This window comes from Budorcas taxicolor, chromosome 1 (genome assembly GCF_023091745.1).
Source record: "Budorcas taxicolor isolate Tak-1 chromosome 1, Takin1.1, whole genome shotgun sequence".
Taxonomy (NCBI): domain Eukaryota; kingdom Metazoa; phylum Chordata; class Mammalia; order Artiodactyla; family Bovidae; genus Budorcas; species Budorcas taxicolor.
This window is the reverse complement of record NC_068910.1, coordinates 209,037,456-209,053,938: the sequence shown is the minus strand read 5'-3', so window position 1 is coordinate 209,053,938 and position 16,483 is coordinate 209,037,456. Positions and strand designations below refer to the sequence as shown.

Here is a 16,483-nt window from a genome sequence, read left to right as displayed (position 1 = left end):
GTCAAGTTACAGTAAACATTCTGACATGCATTTAACCAAATGTTCATACTCTCTGAAATCAAAGCTTTCCTTTAAGAAGTAAAAATAGTCAGTGTTGATTATAGAAAAATACACTTTATACAAGAGAGTTCACATGAATTCTACATTCTCATGTGCTTCAGTTCACACGGATTCTATGTTCTCATGTGCTTCAGAAGCTCGCAAATACTACTCATGCTCTACTTTCCTAAAAACGCTTCTACATAAAGGCAAATAAAACACCAGAAATGCAAGAAGACAGCCCACCCTCACAGCTCTTCTTAGATAGATGCTTTCTATTTCCATAGCATGCTATTTTATTTCATAAACGTGAATACTAATCATGATAAAAACGATTCATTGCTTTCAAAATGACAGAAAAATATGGGTCTGGCATTTCAGTTTCAGCACTAGAACCAGCAGCTCATCTTTCCAGAAACTGTATTCAGAAGGACTCTTTATCTGATAACTGACCCCCAGAGCAGTCTGGGGACGGTTACATAACCTAGAGCATTGTGAAGCTTCCTCCCAAACCCCACGACCAGCACCGTGGACAACAGCTCACAGTCCTGACGGCAGGGGGAGGGCTGCATGGGTGACAGTGGGCGTGGGGAGTGGGTTGGCCCCAAAGCCCCCGGAGAGTGACCGCTGGGGCAGCAGCCTGGAGAGAGTGCGGGCAGCCAGAGGCCACACCCACGCCGCAGGAGGACGCACTGCCACATGGCCTGAAATCGCACCTGGTCACGTCTTCTCATGCCAGGGTCCTGGGTGTGGCCTCCCACATGAGGGCACACAACTGCAGGGTCACCTGGCAGAGACCCAGCAACCCACGGTACCCACTACCCTCGGGGACAGAGGCCTGGATTCTGCGAGCAGACAAGCTAACCCCAAGGCCACAGCTATAGGCTCTGGGTGAGGCCACAGGATGCTGGCTGAAGTGTGTCCTCATCCTGAGTGACTGTTCATCCCTTACACCCGTGGGTTCTTCCAGGGACACCTCAACACACACAGGTAACAGGGAAGGGCACACATCACACGCACCAGAACTCTCAGCTCCGCTGTGACCTCCCTACAGAACACGCCCAGCCTCTGTGGGAACATGTAACCTTATCTAACTGCTCTGCTACCTGGGATCAGCAACAAACAGAACAGAGAAGTGTGTCTACTGACTCTTTACAGGGAACAGCATCAAGGGTGGAGCCAAGGCCAGGGAGGGCAGTGAGGAGGGGCTTCAGCCAACTCCAGCCCTGAGGCTCATCAAACAAGACCAACAGACTCGTGTGAGCCCTTCCCTCAAAGTGCAGGACAGCCCACTGCACCTGAAGATTCCAGGTACCGTCACCTACACGGCCAATCTCAAAGGCCACCTTAGATTTAGACAGATGGAAATCAGGGCCACTGTTACGAGAAGCACATAGGGACAGGAAGCATGTGGCTTTAGGGCATGTGTGCCTGGAGGCTGGGCCCCGCGTTTCAGGCATGTGCACTGGGGCCCCAGGGCAAATACAAGAATAAAAATTCAGACAAACCGCTATAAGGAAAACGCCCACAGCAGACTCCGAGACCTACTGTAGAGAATATATGAAAATTAAACACATGCCACTGTGAACAGGCTGTATCGAAGAAAAAAAATGACCCTCCCCAAATTGGTCCCATTGCATAAATTTACAACACTAAGATTTTAAAAGAAAAATGAGCCACTTGACACTACAGGATAGGCCTGGATCTTACTCATGTTTTCTTCATCTTCTACATCCATGGCAAAATACTTTTGAGGGTTTCTTGACTGGCGGAGGCTGTTTCTGTCTGCAAGACATCAAGAAGACCACACTGAGTGTACAAGTAATTGAGTAAGTCTCCTCTGTGGGAAAATGGCAAAACAGGATGGTTAGGTCTGCCCTCTGGACAGCATTCTGAGGCTCCCACGTTCTGAGTGCATACCAGGAACCCCAGGGTCCCGGCCAGGACTCTGCATCTGGGGTAGGGGTGGGGCAGATCTCAGGCCACGTTGCAGAGGGCAGCCTGGATTCTGGGGTCAGGACCATGGACAGCTCCAAGCCAGGGCAGGGTGAGGATCTATGCATCCCAGACTCCTCAAGACAGACCCCAGACAGAACTCAGGCCCGGCTGCCACGTGATCTCTGCTCTGGGGAGACTTCAGTTTTGGGGTCATAAGATAAAGCTGTGGAGCAAGAACAAACATGCCTCAGCATTCACCCCACCAGTCCCCTCTCATCTTGAGCAGCATCGCATGGATGACATTAAAAAGCAAGTACTTCCTCAAATCTGATCTAGTTTCTTAACCATGTATAACTTATTATTTTGTTGGCAGGAGAAACCACAGGAAATCCTCAAAAAACAATTATTCCAATTATATAATTTTTAACAAATTCAGGAGTTTCCTCTTCCTAAATATTTTGGCTGTACTTTGCAGGATTATACTAACGTGTTTGCTGCTGTTTGGTTGCTAAGTCATGTCCGACTCTTTGAGGACCCGAAGGACTGCAGGATGCCAGGCTTCTCTGTCCTCCACTATCTCGTGAAGTTTGCTCAAATTCACATCTATTAAGTCGGTGATGCCATCCAACCATCTCATCCTCTGCCACCCACTTCTCCTGCCCTCAATCTTTTCCAGCATCACGGTCTTTTCCAATGAGTTGGCTCTTCCCATCAGGTGGCTAAAGTATTGGAACTTCAGCATCAGCCCTTTCAATGAGTATTCAGGGTTGATTTCCTCTACGATTGACTGGTTTGATCTCCTTGCTGCTGAAGGGACTCTCAAGAGTCTTCTCCAGCACCACAATTTGAAAGCATCAATTCTTCGGCACTCAGCCTTCTTTACGGTCAAACTCTCACATCGTACTTAACTACTGGAAAAACCATAGCTTTGACTATGGTGGCAAACTGATATCTCTGGTTTTTAATATGCTATCTACATGTGACATAGCTTTTCTTCCAAGGAGCAAGTATCTTAATTTCATGGCTACAATCACTGTCCATAGTAATTTTGGAGCCCAAGAAAATAAAATCTGTCACTGTTCCCACTTTTTCCCTTTCTATTTCCCATGAAGTGATGGGATCAGATGCCATGATCTTTGTTTTTTGAATGTTGCATTTCAAAACAGCTTTTTCACTCTTCTCTTTCAACCTCATCAAGAGGCTCTTTACCTCCTCTTCATATTCTGCCATTAGAGTGTGTCATCTGCATATCTGAGGGTGCTGATATTTCTCCCAACAGTCTTGATTCCAGCTTGTGCTTCATCCAGTCCAGCATTTTGCATGATGTACTCTGCATATAAGTTAAAAAAAGCAGGATGACAATATATAGCTTTGATGTATTTCTTTCCCAATTTTGAACCAGTTAGTTGTTCCATGTCCGATTATAACTGTTGCTTCTTGTCCTGCATACAAGTTTCTCAGGAGACAGGTAAGGTATTCTGGTATCCCATCTCTTGAAGAATTTTCCATGGTTTCTTGTGATGCACACAGTCAAAGGCTTTAGCAATGAAGCAAAAGCAGATGATTTTCTGGAATTTCCCTGCTTTCGCTATGATCCAACTGATGTCGGCAATTGGATCCCTGATTCCTTTGCCTTTTCTAAACTCATAATAAAGAATCCCATCAAATTGCCACTGAGGAAAAAAAGAGATTGGCAAATTTTGTAGTAACATGTTGATTTGTATACAAATCAAATTGTAAATCAGTAAAAGGCAAATTTATTGCTTTTAAGAAAATGGTGACTAAAATGAGCTAAATCATGCTTATATCTTATACATCTGTCTCATATAACACATATATAAAATAGTTTCCATGACAATCATTTGTTAATAACATTAACCCTTACTGCATATCTGGCAAATACACAGTTAAATGAGTTAAAACTTAAATGGATTTCTGTTTTTTGGCTGTGCTATGCAGCATGTGGGATCATAGTTCCCCAAGCGGGGGACAAACCCAGGCCCCTGCTGTGGAAGCACAGAGTGTTAACCACTGGGCTGCCAGAAGCCCCTCTGAGTTTCTACTTGGACTCCTTTATTCAAGAAAGTGTTTCAGATAGTTTTTAAAGTATTAATATTTTATATTCATGAATTACTTGAACATATATTTTTCTGAAAATTTACTATAGGAAAAGCACAGTACTGGATACTATAAGAACCTAAAATGAATCAGACAGACTCTGCAACTGATACACTTAAATAAAAATATTGTCTGGATAGCTGACTACATTAAGGAATTACTTTTGATCATTTTAGGTGTGGAAATAGTGTTTTTATCTTTTGTGATATATACCGAAATGCTTACAGATGAAATGGTACCTGGGATTTATTATAAAAGATGATCCAGTGCAGTGGGAGAAAGTAGGTACAGATTAAACTGAGGAGCTGGCAATGCTGGTCCTGCCGGGGGGGTGCGGGTCTGGCTGCAGTTCTGTACTGGTGTGTGCTTTAACCTTCCCACTATGGAGACTGTTAAAAGTAATTCCCTTGAGATCTAGAATGGACATGAGTGCTGACCGCCCCTCACCGCGGGTGAGGTATGGGTGCTCTGAGGAGCCTCGTGCGGTGGCTGCACTGAGTCTGGAGGGGAGGGGCGTTTGGGAAGCACAGAGGCTGGGTGAGAAAGGACTTGCTGCTGAGAGACTCGAAGGACCAATCCTGGAGGCAACCACACGAGCCGTCCAAGCACCCTGCTCTCTCTGGCTGAGAGCTGGACTCAAAGCAGGCAGAGGGGCTCATGTGGTGGGAGGTCAGAGGGCACGTCCATCCCCTCCCCTTCAGCCCGACTGAAGACCCCAGACGGCGCAGCACAGCACAGCGAGAAGGCTTGGGCAAGGGGTAGAGGAGAGGATGGCAGAACAGCTGGGACCCGAGGATGGTGTGGCTGCGAGTCCCCATCGCCACCCCAGACTTGGAGCTGAAGACACCAGCAACCTGGAAGCACCAGTAGGCAGACCAAAACTCCCAACAAAACTGTCTCTCTGGCCAAGGGGCCAGGAGAGGCCCTCCCAGCAGGGCAGGAGACTGACAGACTGAACTGCCCCACTCCAGCCAGACCCAGCCTCCCACCCAGCAGGAATACGGGGTGAGGGAGCCTGGAGTCCCAGGCCCTCTGGGCTGTGACGGCCCCTCCCACCCGGCCTGCGATGCAGTCAGGGAGAAGAGGTGGGAGCCTGGACTGCCCCCACCCCGTGGCACCCAGGTGCTTGCCCCCTCCTTGCTGGGGTGGTGCAGGAGGCCCCACCCAGCAGTGCCAGTGGAGGCCGGGGAGCCTAGACGTGCACTCCCACCGGCAGCAATGAGGCAGGTCTCCCCTCCGTTACAGAGGCCACGAGAGAAAGCAGCTGAAACAGAGGTTCAAGCAGGATTCGGATCCGGGAACATAATACGTCCAGGTTACACTTGAAGTCACTCACCAGACTGAGAACCTCAAACTGAATGAACGAAGGCAAGAGATGCCTACCCCAGGATGTCAACATTATCTGAGAAGGGCTTTCAAGCAGCAATCAAAACAGAAGTGGGAGGAATCAGTAACCAATCTCAACACAGCCTATACAGCCCGCATCACCAAGACAGACAGGCAGACCACACAAAACAGAACAGGGGACTCGGAGACCAGCCCGCACAGCATACCTGCTCACTGTTGACAAAGGCAGACAAGCCACGCAGTGAGGGGAAGACAGCCTTGTCCACAGACAGCGCTGGGTCAACCAGCCGTCTCAGCTCACACCCCACACAGGTGCTTGGAATAAACCACAGGCTTAATACAAAGCATAAAACTAGAAAATTTTCACAAAATCATACCCCAAATTCAGAACTGGGTGAAGAGTTTGCAGACTAGCCATCAAATCCATAAAAGAAGAAAATGATAAATTGGAATCCCTCAAAATGTTAGGGTTTTGCTCTGTGAACAACTCTGTTAAGAAGATGAAAAGACCAGCTATGGACTGTGAGCAGATATGAGAAAACCACACAGGCAACAAACAGAACATAACTCTCAAGAGCAGAACACACACTCACGTGAGAAAGACATTTCACCAAAGAGTGCACACAGACAGACACACAGGAAATGATGTCCATCGTCATCAGCCACAAGGGAAAGGGGCTGAGAGCCACACGCATCCACCACACTCCCACAAGAATGGCTGAAGCGGAGGACCGACGACCCGAAGGCCAGCGAGGACGAGGGGAACTGGACCACACAGCCACCTGGGAACCAGTCTGGTGGGTTCTTAAAACTAAACACAGACATCTATCCCAGAGAAATGAAGACTTACATTCACTTTAAGAAAAACAGTGTGGGCGAATGTTTACAGCAACTTTATTCATAACAGCCCCAACCCAGAGACAACCCAGATGCCCTTCTGCAGGTGCCCGGCTGGACACACTGTGGCCCGTCCACACCAGGAGCACCACAGACAAGAAAAAAGAACAAGCAGTCAATACGCAACAACCTGGGTGAGTCTCCAGAGGACTCAGCTGAGTGGAAAAGCCGACCCAAAGGTCACATAAGTTACACCTATTTACACACTGGGAGCCTCGGGCAAGGCAGGCTTGAACTGCGTGGGTCACTCAGACACAGATTACTCTCACTAAACGCATACTGCCCACTGCACATCCCAAGGCCGGCTGAGGACACAGAAGGCCGACAACCCATTACATGGGTTTTTGACGGCAGCTCCGGTCAACACCCAACCCTGTGCAGTTCAAGGGTCAACTTTCAAGGGTTCCTAAAACGAGAAAATCATAGAAATAGGGAGCAGAGCAGTGGCTGTGGGGGTCAGGGAGGATGTGGGTGTGGCTACAAAGCACAAGGGGGTGGGGGTCCTGGTGACAGCAGACGCTTCGGACCTCTGGACCTCTCCCCGAGGCCTGCCTCCCACTGAGACCGCACACCGTGTAAAGGGAACACAATTTCCCTGTATTCACAGAGGCTCGTGAATGTAGGTTCTCTCACAATAAAAATGTTGATTGAAAAGTAGGCAGAAGGTACACAGCATATTCATATGTAACTAATCAGTGGCTGGTGTGCTGAGAGGCTGGCTCCCCTGGGGTCTAGGACAAGAGGAACACACGCAGGCAGTAACCATGACGGGCAGTCTGAGCCACAGGAGTCCTGTGGCCCCAGAGTTCACTCGGTCTATAGGACGTGCCTTTTTTTCCTGCTCTTTCATACTCAAAATGTCTCACAGTAGCAAACAGTCAGGCTGTGCACCGTGCCGGTGAGTACGCATGTAACAGAATGGAGGCCAGAGACCTCTTGCAGGGCAGAAGCTGGCACTTCCAGCTTGCACAAATGCCAGCTTTCATACTGAAGGTTATAAAACAAGGCAAAATAGCAAATACAAGCAGTTCAGAGCATTTTACATAACCGTTTTTCTTTCATTCTGAAAAGCACCTTGCATGGCCTGGACCACAAACACCAAAGAATGAAAACCCCATCAAAAATCCCATATGGACAAAATTCCAGGAACTCCCAGTTAAAGAAAAGCTCTATTTGATAGCAACATTCGAATAATTTCTTCATTTTGCAGGATTCCCCCAAAGCATTAAACAGTAGGCAGGGAGGTATGGAAAGACTATTAAACTTGGCATCAAAAGACCTGGGATTTCAGTTTAACTTGATTCCAGTTATAATTTCAACTTCCCTTTTTTAAAGTAGAACTAGACACACTGATGCTAAAGTTTATGTGGAGAAATAATCAGATTTGAATAATTAGGAAAAGTCTGACCTGAGGAGCAACAAGGTGGGGCTGGTCCTCCCAGACTGGAAAGGATGGAGCCCCAGAATGTGCTCACGGCTCATGGACGCAGAGCAGAGAGACAGACTCAGGACAGAAGGGCTTCCCCACCACTGACCAATGCCCTTTATAACAAGTGGGGCTAGACCTGGGGTGACCCCTGGGGGAAGAGGAGGCTGGACCCGCCAGGGCCCTCGGTCGTGTCAGTGTTGGTTCCCTGTGGGTTTGCGTCTGACTTCCCATAATGCCACCCAATGGCAAAGCTTTACTTTCTAAGTGGCTGGTGGGTAGATGGTCATCTATTGTGTAATTCCTTACACACTTGTAGGTGTTTCTGATGTAAGACAAAGTATAAATAAATACGTAAACTATAGCATTTCTCTCCGTATCTTATCTCTCACTGTGGAAACACCAACCTGCACACATGCCTCCCCTCCCTTGGTGAAAAGAAGGTTTTCTGGAATAAAACATGAAGAACAGCACTTACTCACATTCAAGATGCATCAGAACATGAATTCTCTGTTGTGCTGGTTAAAAAAAAAAAAAGCTATCTTGAGGAATTCACTAAAAATTTTAAAAATGTTAAGAGAGACAGTAAACTTGACAAAACTTACTAGCCATTACTACTCGTTTTAATCTACCTTATGCTCTGAAAAGGATGGTTTTGAAAAAGTTTTACATATTCTTAATGACTGTTATGGGTTTCAGTTAGGAGCCATACACTACAAAATTTTAAAGAGAGAATTATTCAAATGAAGATTCTTCATGTTAATTTTTTTTACTATAAATCAATCAACTTGCTAAGGGGCTTCCCTGGTGGCTCAGATGGTAAAGAACCTGCCTGCAATGCAGGAGACCTGGGTTCAATCCCTGGATTGGGAAGATCCCCTGGAAGAGGGCATGGCAACCCACTCCAGTATTCTTGCCTTGGAGAATTCCAAGGACAGAGGAGCCTGGCGGGCTACAGTCCGTGGGGTCACAAAGAGTAGGACATGACTAAGCATAGCATAGACTAATTTTGCAGCTATGGGAAAAAATCGAATGCTGATTTGATTATTTATTTAACAAAGGTGATTGAAGTACAAAATTCTTTAATTTAAAAAAATAATCTCAAATTCAACAACTTAATCATGCATGTTTAGAGAATGCATTCGTGACTTGTATTTTGCTTCCATTATTTTGCTTTCTAAACAAAGTAGTATCACTAAAATATTCAAAACAATCAACTTATAATACTTTACAATGAAATATTTTCCTTTCTAGGAAACCACCCAAATAATAGATGTTCAGTTCAGTTTCCCTTTAGAGACTCAGTACACACTGAACATGGTAAGGCAGACTGTGTACAACAAATAAGGTTCAAGCACTACTTTCAGAAAATGTAGTTTTCCTAGTGAAATGCAATGAAGAATAATTAAAATATGCACAGCAACTGACAGGAAGACTCTTAGAAGCAGTTATATCAAGCTTGCAGAATGCGAAGTTAATACACAAAAGACAACTGCTTTCCTACATATGAGCAATGAACTAGAATTTGACATAAAAAAACAATACTGTTTACATTAGTATCACTTCCCCCAATGAAAATTTAACAAAATATGTAAAAGATCCATATGAGGAAAAGTACAAAACTCTGATGAACAAAACCAAAGAACTAAATAGCGGAGATATAATCCAGAAAGACTCAACAATGTCGGTATCAGCTCTTCCTAACTTCACCTATAGATTCAACAAAATCCCAATAAAATCCCAGCAAGACATTCTGTGGAAATCAACTGACTTGTTCCCATGTTCATATGGAGAGGCAAACACCCAGCGCAGCCAACATAATATGAGGGAGAAGAACAGAGGGGCCCTGGCAGTCTCTGACTTCAAGACTTTCTGTGTATACAGCTGTGGGAATCAAGACAGATCTGAACAAAGACGGTGGAATAGAAGGACATGTGCTCATCTCCTCCTGCAAGAGCACCAAAATCACAACTAGCTGTTGAACCACCATTGACAGAAGGACACTGGCACCCACCAAAAAAAGATACTACATCCAAAGACAAGAGGTGTACAACCACAGTAAAATCAAACCCCATACCTGTCGGGTGGGTGACCCACAAGCTACAGAACCAAAGAAGTTCCCCTGCTGTTGTGAAGGTTCTGAGCCCCACATCAGGCTTCCCAGCCTGGGGATCCAACAAAGGGACTGGGAATGCCCAGGGAATTGGGCCGAATGAACTTTTGGGCCAACCCAATACAGCCCACAGACCTAACCCCACGTTTGTTTTAGAATTTCAACTATCAGACGAGGGTGGCTCTGTCCACCCCAAAGGTCCCGCACTGGAGGAGCTCCTCCCCAGGGAGCCTGGTCCCCACTCATGCTGGGGAGCCCATCAGTACAAGTGCAGTAACATGCACACACATGTGACGGTCAATTCTGGGAGCCCCAGGCCTCTGTCCACAACTGCTGCTCATCAGCGGTCAGCAACTTCCCCTCCCTGTATCCTCTCCTGGCAGACATGGCGCCTCCTACTCGTGCCAGAGATGGGCTCAGATCCTTCCTTCCTGAGGCAGACATACACAGGGCACTCTGGGTGGCCCGCTGCAGAGCGGTCTCCAGGCCTACCATCCTATCACCCATGCCTGCAAACACAGGCCCCAATCCTGGTGCTGGCACACGAGGGTGCCAATAGCTATTTGCTGCACGAAAGGACGCCTGGGTGGGTGGGCAGGGGGATGAGTGGATGGACCAGATGAATGAGTGAATGGGCGGGTGAACGAATGGATGGATGGAAGGATGGATGCCTGGGTGGGTGGGTGGGGGGATGAGTGGATGGACTAGATCAATGAGTGGATGAACAAATGGATGGATGGATGGAGGGGTGGGTGGATGGAGGGGTGGGTGGATAAATGCTCTCCCTCCCTATGCCTCCCCTCACAAGGAGGTGTTCTCTCAGCAAGGCGGAAGCAGGGAAGGAGCCCGAAGCCTCAGGCACTGTTTGCATCTCCTCCATCTACGAGGGAAAGTCGACCCAGTCTCTGGTGCCCTGTCCTCTGGCGGTACTCAGAGGAGGCTCACTGCTGTGGATCTGGGCTTCCATTTCTACAACAGGCCCCATGCCCATCCACTTCTCCATTCTGGAAAGATGGGGGCGCCCAGATGGCCTGAGCACAGGACAGTGACCATCACAGAGCACACAGACCCAGCACTCACTAGGGAAGCCCATAACCCCAAAACACTGGAGCCTGTTCACATGGGGTTCCCCCACCCGTTCTCGGCAGCAGGCCAGGAGCGGAGGAGGTCACAGTGGAGCTGGCGGCACTCCTCGGGGCCCTGGGGAGACTGGGGTGTGCTCCACTGTCCCCGGGTGTGACCTGGGCTCCAGCCCACCTTGGGCCTTGGGCACAGTACCCACCAGGGCAGCAGCGTCTGCCTCAGGTCCTGGCTGGTGGTTGGTAATTAAACTGCACGTCACTCTCTTCTAACTGCCATTCACTTCCTGACGACTGAGTTAATCCACCAGAGTCTCATCCACAGCCACAGCCAACATCTGCCTTGTGGAGGGGGTGACCACAGGGATAATTCAGGATCATTGAAAAACCACTGAGACCCCATCACTACTGACACCAAGTTGCCTGCTACTACGCCGTACTGACAAACAATGACATTTGAAAAGCCATATGTCACACCAGGCTTTACATGTGACTGGGAGCACTTTAAAATTACACAATAGTAAGGACTATATTTCAAATCCTGTAAAACTCATCCCATAAACGGGAGGGCCAGTCCTAATAACACTCATAAATTTGAAAGGCATTTTTATTAGTTTCAAACATAGAGTGTGTGGTAAACAGGAGCAGGCATTCACGTGTGCCCCGCTCATCAGCAGTGTCCACACTGAGCGTGCACGCGCAGCAACCACGATGAGCGTGCGCGCATAGCGATGTGCAGTGAGCACTGCTACATCTCATTACGCTCAGCCTCCCAAGATGCTGGTCTGAAAATGCAAACAGCTTTCCTACAGCAGAAAAAGATGCCAGCGTGCGTGAAGACATTCAGAATTTGTGTACGGTGGGGCTAACGCAAACCACGTGAGTTACAGCAAGTTCCAAATGATGACACAATTGTTCTTACACTTCTCAAAACTTTCTCCAATTTAAATGTCTAGTGGTGAAGAACCATGGGAAAAAAGGTGGCAAGTCTAAATTTAGGGTCTTTGGATGAGAATTCGTGCAGTTTGGGCTCCTGCCTTTGTCTCAGTTCCCTGCTGCTTATCTTCCTGACATCTTGCTCTCCCACGCCTGACTGATACTGCCACCCAGATGCGGGGTGGGGGCAGCAGGGACGCGCTGAGAGGCAGCACCTGCATGCCCTCGGATCCTGGACAAGCACGTGGGCACGGCACCCCTGGAGGTCTCGCACTGTGAGCCAGCCCCACTGCTCCCACTAGTGTGATTGTCTGTGATATCGAAAGACTGCCAGTATCAAGATGGGCTTCCTCCTCCTCTCGGGAAGTGCACTAAAAACTGAGGCTCATTCTATTTCCTGGAGAGGTCACTGTCTCCTGCTGCAGAAGACCCCAAAGATGCGGTGCCCCTGAAAGACCCTTTCCAGCCCTGTCGGCTGCTGGGTAACGAGGTGGCCCCCAGAAAACACCTGGCTTTTTCCTCAGGAGGGGCGTCTTTGCACTGATGACGTTTTCTGTTAGTTCACGCACATTACATGGAGACAGCAAACTCTCAACATCTCTTAAAGCAGCGATTTGCCTCAAAGCCATGAGTGTGTGGTTTTTATAGTCAAGGGCAACTTCTGAATCTGGTGTTAAGAAAAAAATAATGATTTTAACATCTTAACACATTAAACTGAATTAAAGACAGAAATCATCTGCAGTGGTGAATGGAACACTCCGCGTTTTTAAAAGGCAAACACGTAACAGTATCAAACAGCATGAAGAGCAGTTTTAAGGTTGGAAAAGTCAGTAAGGAAGCGTGGCAGGAGAAGGGAAATTACAGAGCTCCCATCTCTAGAGGGAGAATCCCCCAGGACTCCAAGCTGCACACTTCTGAGATTCCATAAACATCTTTCTAAACAATACTTTAAACCTGGAAGCCAACGGGATTTCTAGACATGTTTCTAGACATGTTTTTAAAATCTGCCTTTGTAAGCTGGCCCCTCACTGACATTCTATGAAGTGCCAACAGAGAAAAAGAGGAGGGCTTTAAATGGAGAGTTGGAATCACTGGCATCAGTAAGATGAATTCACAGCACCACAACTCAGAACACATTCCCACAGCACATTTGCATCCAGGATCTGCATTTCAGAATAAAAGAGGACGACTCACCTTTCCTCTCAGAGCGTCTGCTGCGCCTCCTCTTATACCGGCGGCCCCTGATGCTGAGAACGGTCCCCATAGCCTGGGTCCCCGTGATGAGCGAGCCAGCCCGGGGCAGCCCGGCCCTAGTCTGGCCCCGCAGCCACTGGGGTGGACGCTCAGCCAACCCTCGGAGCTGCACAGCTGCGACGGCCGCCCGGGGACACGTGGGAGGGCGGCTCCTTCCCCGCCCCAGGCTCTCTCATCAGAGGCAGACGGAGGGGCCACCAGGTGACCTGGGACTCTCAGACCTGAAACACAGGCAGGGACATGACCCTGAAAGGGGAGGAGAGACATGCTCTCCCTGGCAAACAGAATCCGACCTGAAAAAACCCAGCATCTTCAAACACACAGAACCCTCAAGTAATGAAGTCGAACTGCCAGGAGACCAGTTCACAAAACACACTGCTCAAAGTAACACAGCCAGGCAGCACACACCGGGGGCCAGGACCCCGTTTGGGGACACTGCCGCCGATCTGCATGTGGGCAGCCAGGCCAGGCAGTGCCACTCACCCCTTCCCATGCATCCAGGTGCACAGGCACGCGTGTGTGCGCGCACACAGACCACACAATTACACACCCACGCGCACATACAGAGAGGCACATCTCGGGGCATGGGACCCCCACACTCGGGCTGGCCCAGCACAACCCATGCCCTTGGCCCCCCTCATCCAGACAGGTGGTATAGACATTCTCCCACATCTAGGGGGCCCTGTCCTCAGAACAAAAGGCAGCTGCAGCCGGGAGGACATGAATGGCACAGTCCTTCATCCAAAGAAAAGTCAATCAATGTGTCAAACTCTTCTTTACAACATGACTGACTGTGTCTTGCAAAAAAAAAAAATGTTCCTTTTCCGGTAATGCCAGCATCCCTTTTACAACTTAGTATTCCCAAAGGTGCACATGAATTAACACCAGATTCACCAACTGCACACAGAGCTGAGCCATGTCTTATCACGTCGAGCAGCTCCTGTTACCTTAGACTTGTGGGTGTGCCCATCCAAATGTGCCCCACACAAGAGGTTGCCCTGCACAGCCCCCTCCCCAAGGCTCCAGGCAGAGGGCACTAGGGGAACAGAATCCACCCCTGGCCTGGGGTGGGGGTGGGGCGGAGGGACCAGAGTGCAAACCCGAGCGGTGGGCCGGCTTGGTGGGCAGAGCCCAGGGACTGTCCCCAGCCTCAGGCACAGCCGTTCATGCTGCTGATGGAGGCGGTCATGCTAACTCTGATTTCCTGGACTCTGTCCAGTATTTTTCCATGTGGCATCCATACACCACACGGCACATTACTTTACCTATATTTTCTTTTTGTTGATGCTCTGGCATGGGGAGAGGCCTTGCTGACCCCAAGAGAGACTGTCCCTCCCCAGTGAGCCAATTCTCAGAGACAGCAGAGGGCTCAGCCAGGAGCAGTGCAAACCCCAGCGCCCACCACCATCCAACCTCTCCCCAGACCCCTCTGCCTCAACCCAAGGCCCTCAGGCAGGGACCAGGCCACCAGAAGTCACTGCTCCAGCCCAGAGCCTGTCAGCACGACCCAAACTGGTCAGTCCTGCGTGGTTGACTCTGTCCTGCCCTGCTGTTCCCACGCTGTTATTCAGTTGCTAACACAACAAATTCATGTCCGACTCTGCAACCCCATGGACTGCAGCATGCCAGGCTTCCCTGTCCTTCACTGTCTTCCGGAGTTTGCTCAAATTCATGTCCATTGAGTCAGTGATGCCATCCAACCATTTCACCCTGTGTCATCCCCTTCTCCTGCCTTCAATCCTTTCTAGCATCAGGGTTTTTTCCAGCGAGTCAGCTCTTCACATCAGGTGGCCAAAGAATTGGAGCTTCAGCTTCAGTATCAGTCCTTCCAATGAATATTCAGGGTTGATTTCCTTTAGGATTGACAGCTTTGATCTCCTTGCTGTCCAAGGGACACTCAAGAGTCTTCTCCAATACCACAGTTCAAAAGCATCAATTCTTTGGTGCTCAGCCTTCTTTATGATCCAACTCTCACATCCGTACATGACTACTGGAAAAACCATAATTTCAACTATATGGAACTTGGTAGGCAAAGTGATGTCACTGTTTTTTAATACACTATCTAGGACTGTTATCGCTTTTCTTCCAACAAGCAAGTATCTTTTAATTCCATAGCTGCAGTCACTGTCCGTAGCAATTTTGGAGCCCAAGAAAAGAAGATCTGTCACTGTATCCACTTCTCCCCCATCTATTATGCGTGAAGTGATGGGACCGGATGTCACAATCTTAGTTTTTTGAATGTTGAGTTTTAAGCTCTTTCACCCTCATCAAGAAGTTATTGAGTTCTTCTTCCCTTTCTGGTATTACAGTAGTATCATTTGCATATCTGAGGTTGTTATTTCTCCTGGCAATCCTGATTCCAGCCTGTGATTCATCCAGCATGGTATTTCACATGATGTACTCTTGTGGTTCAGCTGGTAAAAAATCTGCCTGCCATGTGGGAGACCTGGGTTAGGAAGATCCCCTGGAGGAGGAACGGCTACCCACTCCAGAATTCTGGAATGGAGAACTCCATGGACTGTAGTCCATGGAGTCGCAAAGAGTTGGACACAACTGAGCAACTTTCACCCACTCACTCTGCACAGAAGTTAAATAATCAGGGTGACAATGTACAGCCTTGACGTACATACTCTTTTCCCAATGTGGAACCAGTCTGTTCTTCCATGTCTGGTTCTAACTGCTGTTTTTTGACCTGCACACAAATTTCTCAGGAGACAAGTAAGGTGGTCTGGTATTATATTTCTTTAAGAATTTTCCACAGTTTGTTGTGATCCACACAGTCAAAGGCTTTAACATAGTCAATGAAACAGAAGTAGATGTTTTTTGGAATTCTCTTCCTTTTTCTATGATCCAACACATGTTGGCAATTAGATCTTGGTTCCTTTGCCTTTTCTAAATCCAGCTTGTACATGTAGAAGTTCTTGGTTCACATACTATTGAATTGTAACTTGAAGGATTTGAGCATTACCTTGCTAGCATGTGAAATGAGTCCAACTGTGCAGTAGTTTGAACATTCTTTGGCATTCCCTTTCTTCAAGATCGGAATGAAAACTGACCTTTTCCAGTCCTGTGGCTCTACTGCTGAATTTTCCAAATCTGCTGGCATATTGAGTGCAGCACCTTAACAGCATCATCTTTTAGGATTTGAAATAGCTCAGCTGGCATTCCATCACCTCCACTAGCTTTGTTTGTAGTGATGCCTCCTAAGACCCACTTGACTTAGCACTCCAGGATGTCTGGCTCGAGGTCCATGATCACACCATTATGGTTATCTGGGTCATTAAGATCTTTTTTGTATAGTTCTTCTGTGTATACTGGTCACTTCCTCTTAATATC

At 48.0% G+C, this 16,483-nt stretch overlaps 1 protein-coding gene across 3 annotated transcripts in view; it reads right to left on the bottom strand.

Annotated features, from left to right (window-relative positions):
- The window catches only part of ADARB1 (adenosine deaminase RNA specific B1), an 85,071-nt gene that overhangs the window by 32,490 nt on the left and 36,098 nt on the right, over positions 1–16,483 (bottom strand). For all 3 annotated transcript variants that reach the window (XR_008198953.1, XR_008198954.1, XM_052635809.1), the window contains exon 3: positions 1,750–1,824. Coding sequence is in view for 1 of the 3 variants with exons in the window: in XM_052635809.1 (XP_052491769.1) it covers positions 1,750–1,824 (75 nt within the window). In the remaining 2 variants the exon portion in view is untranslated. The remainder of the gene's footprint in view (positions 1–1,749; positions 1,825–16,483) is intronic.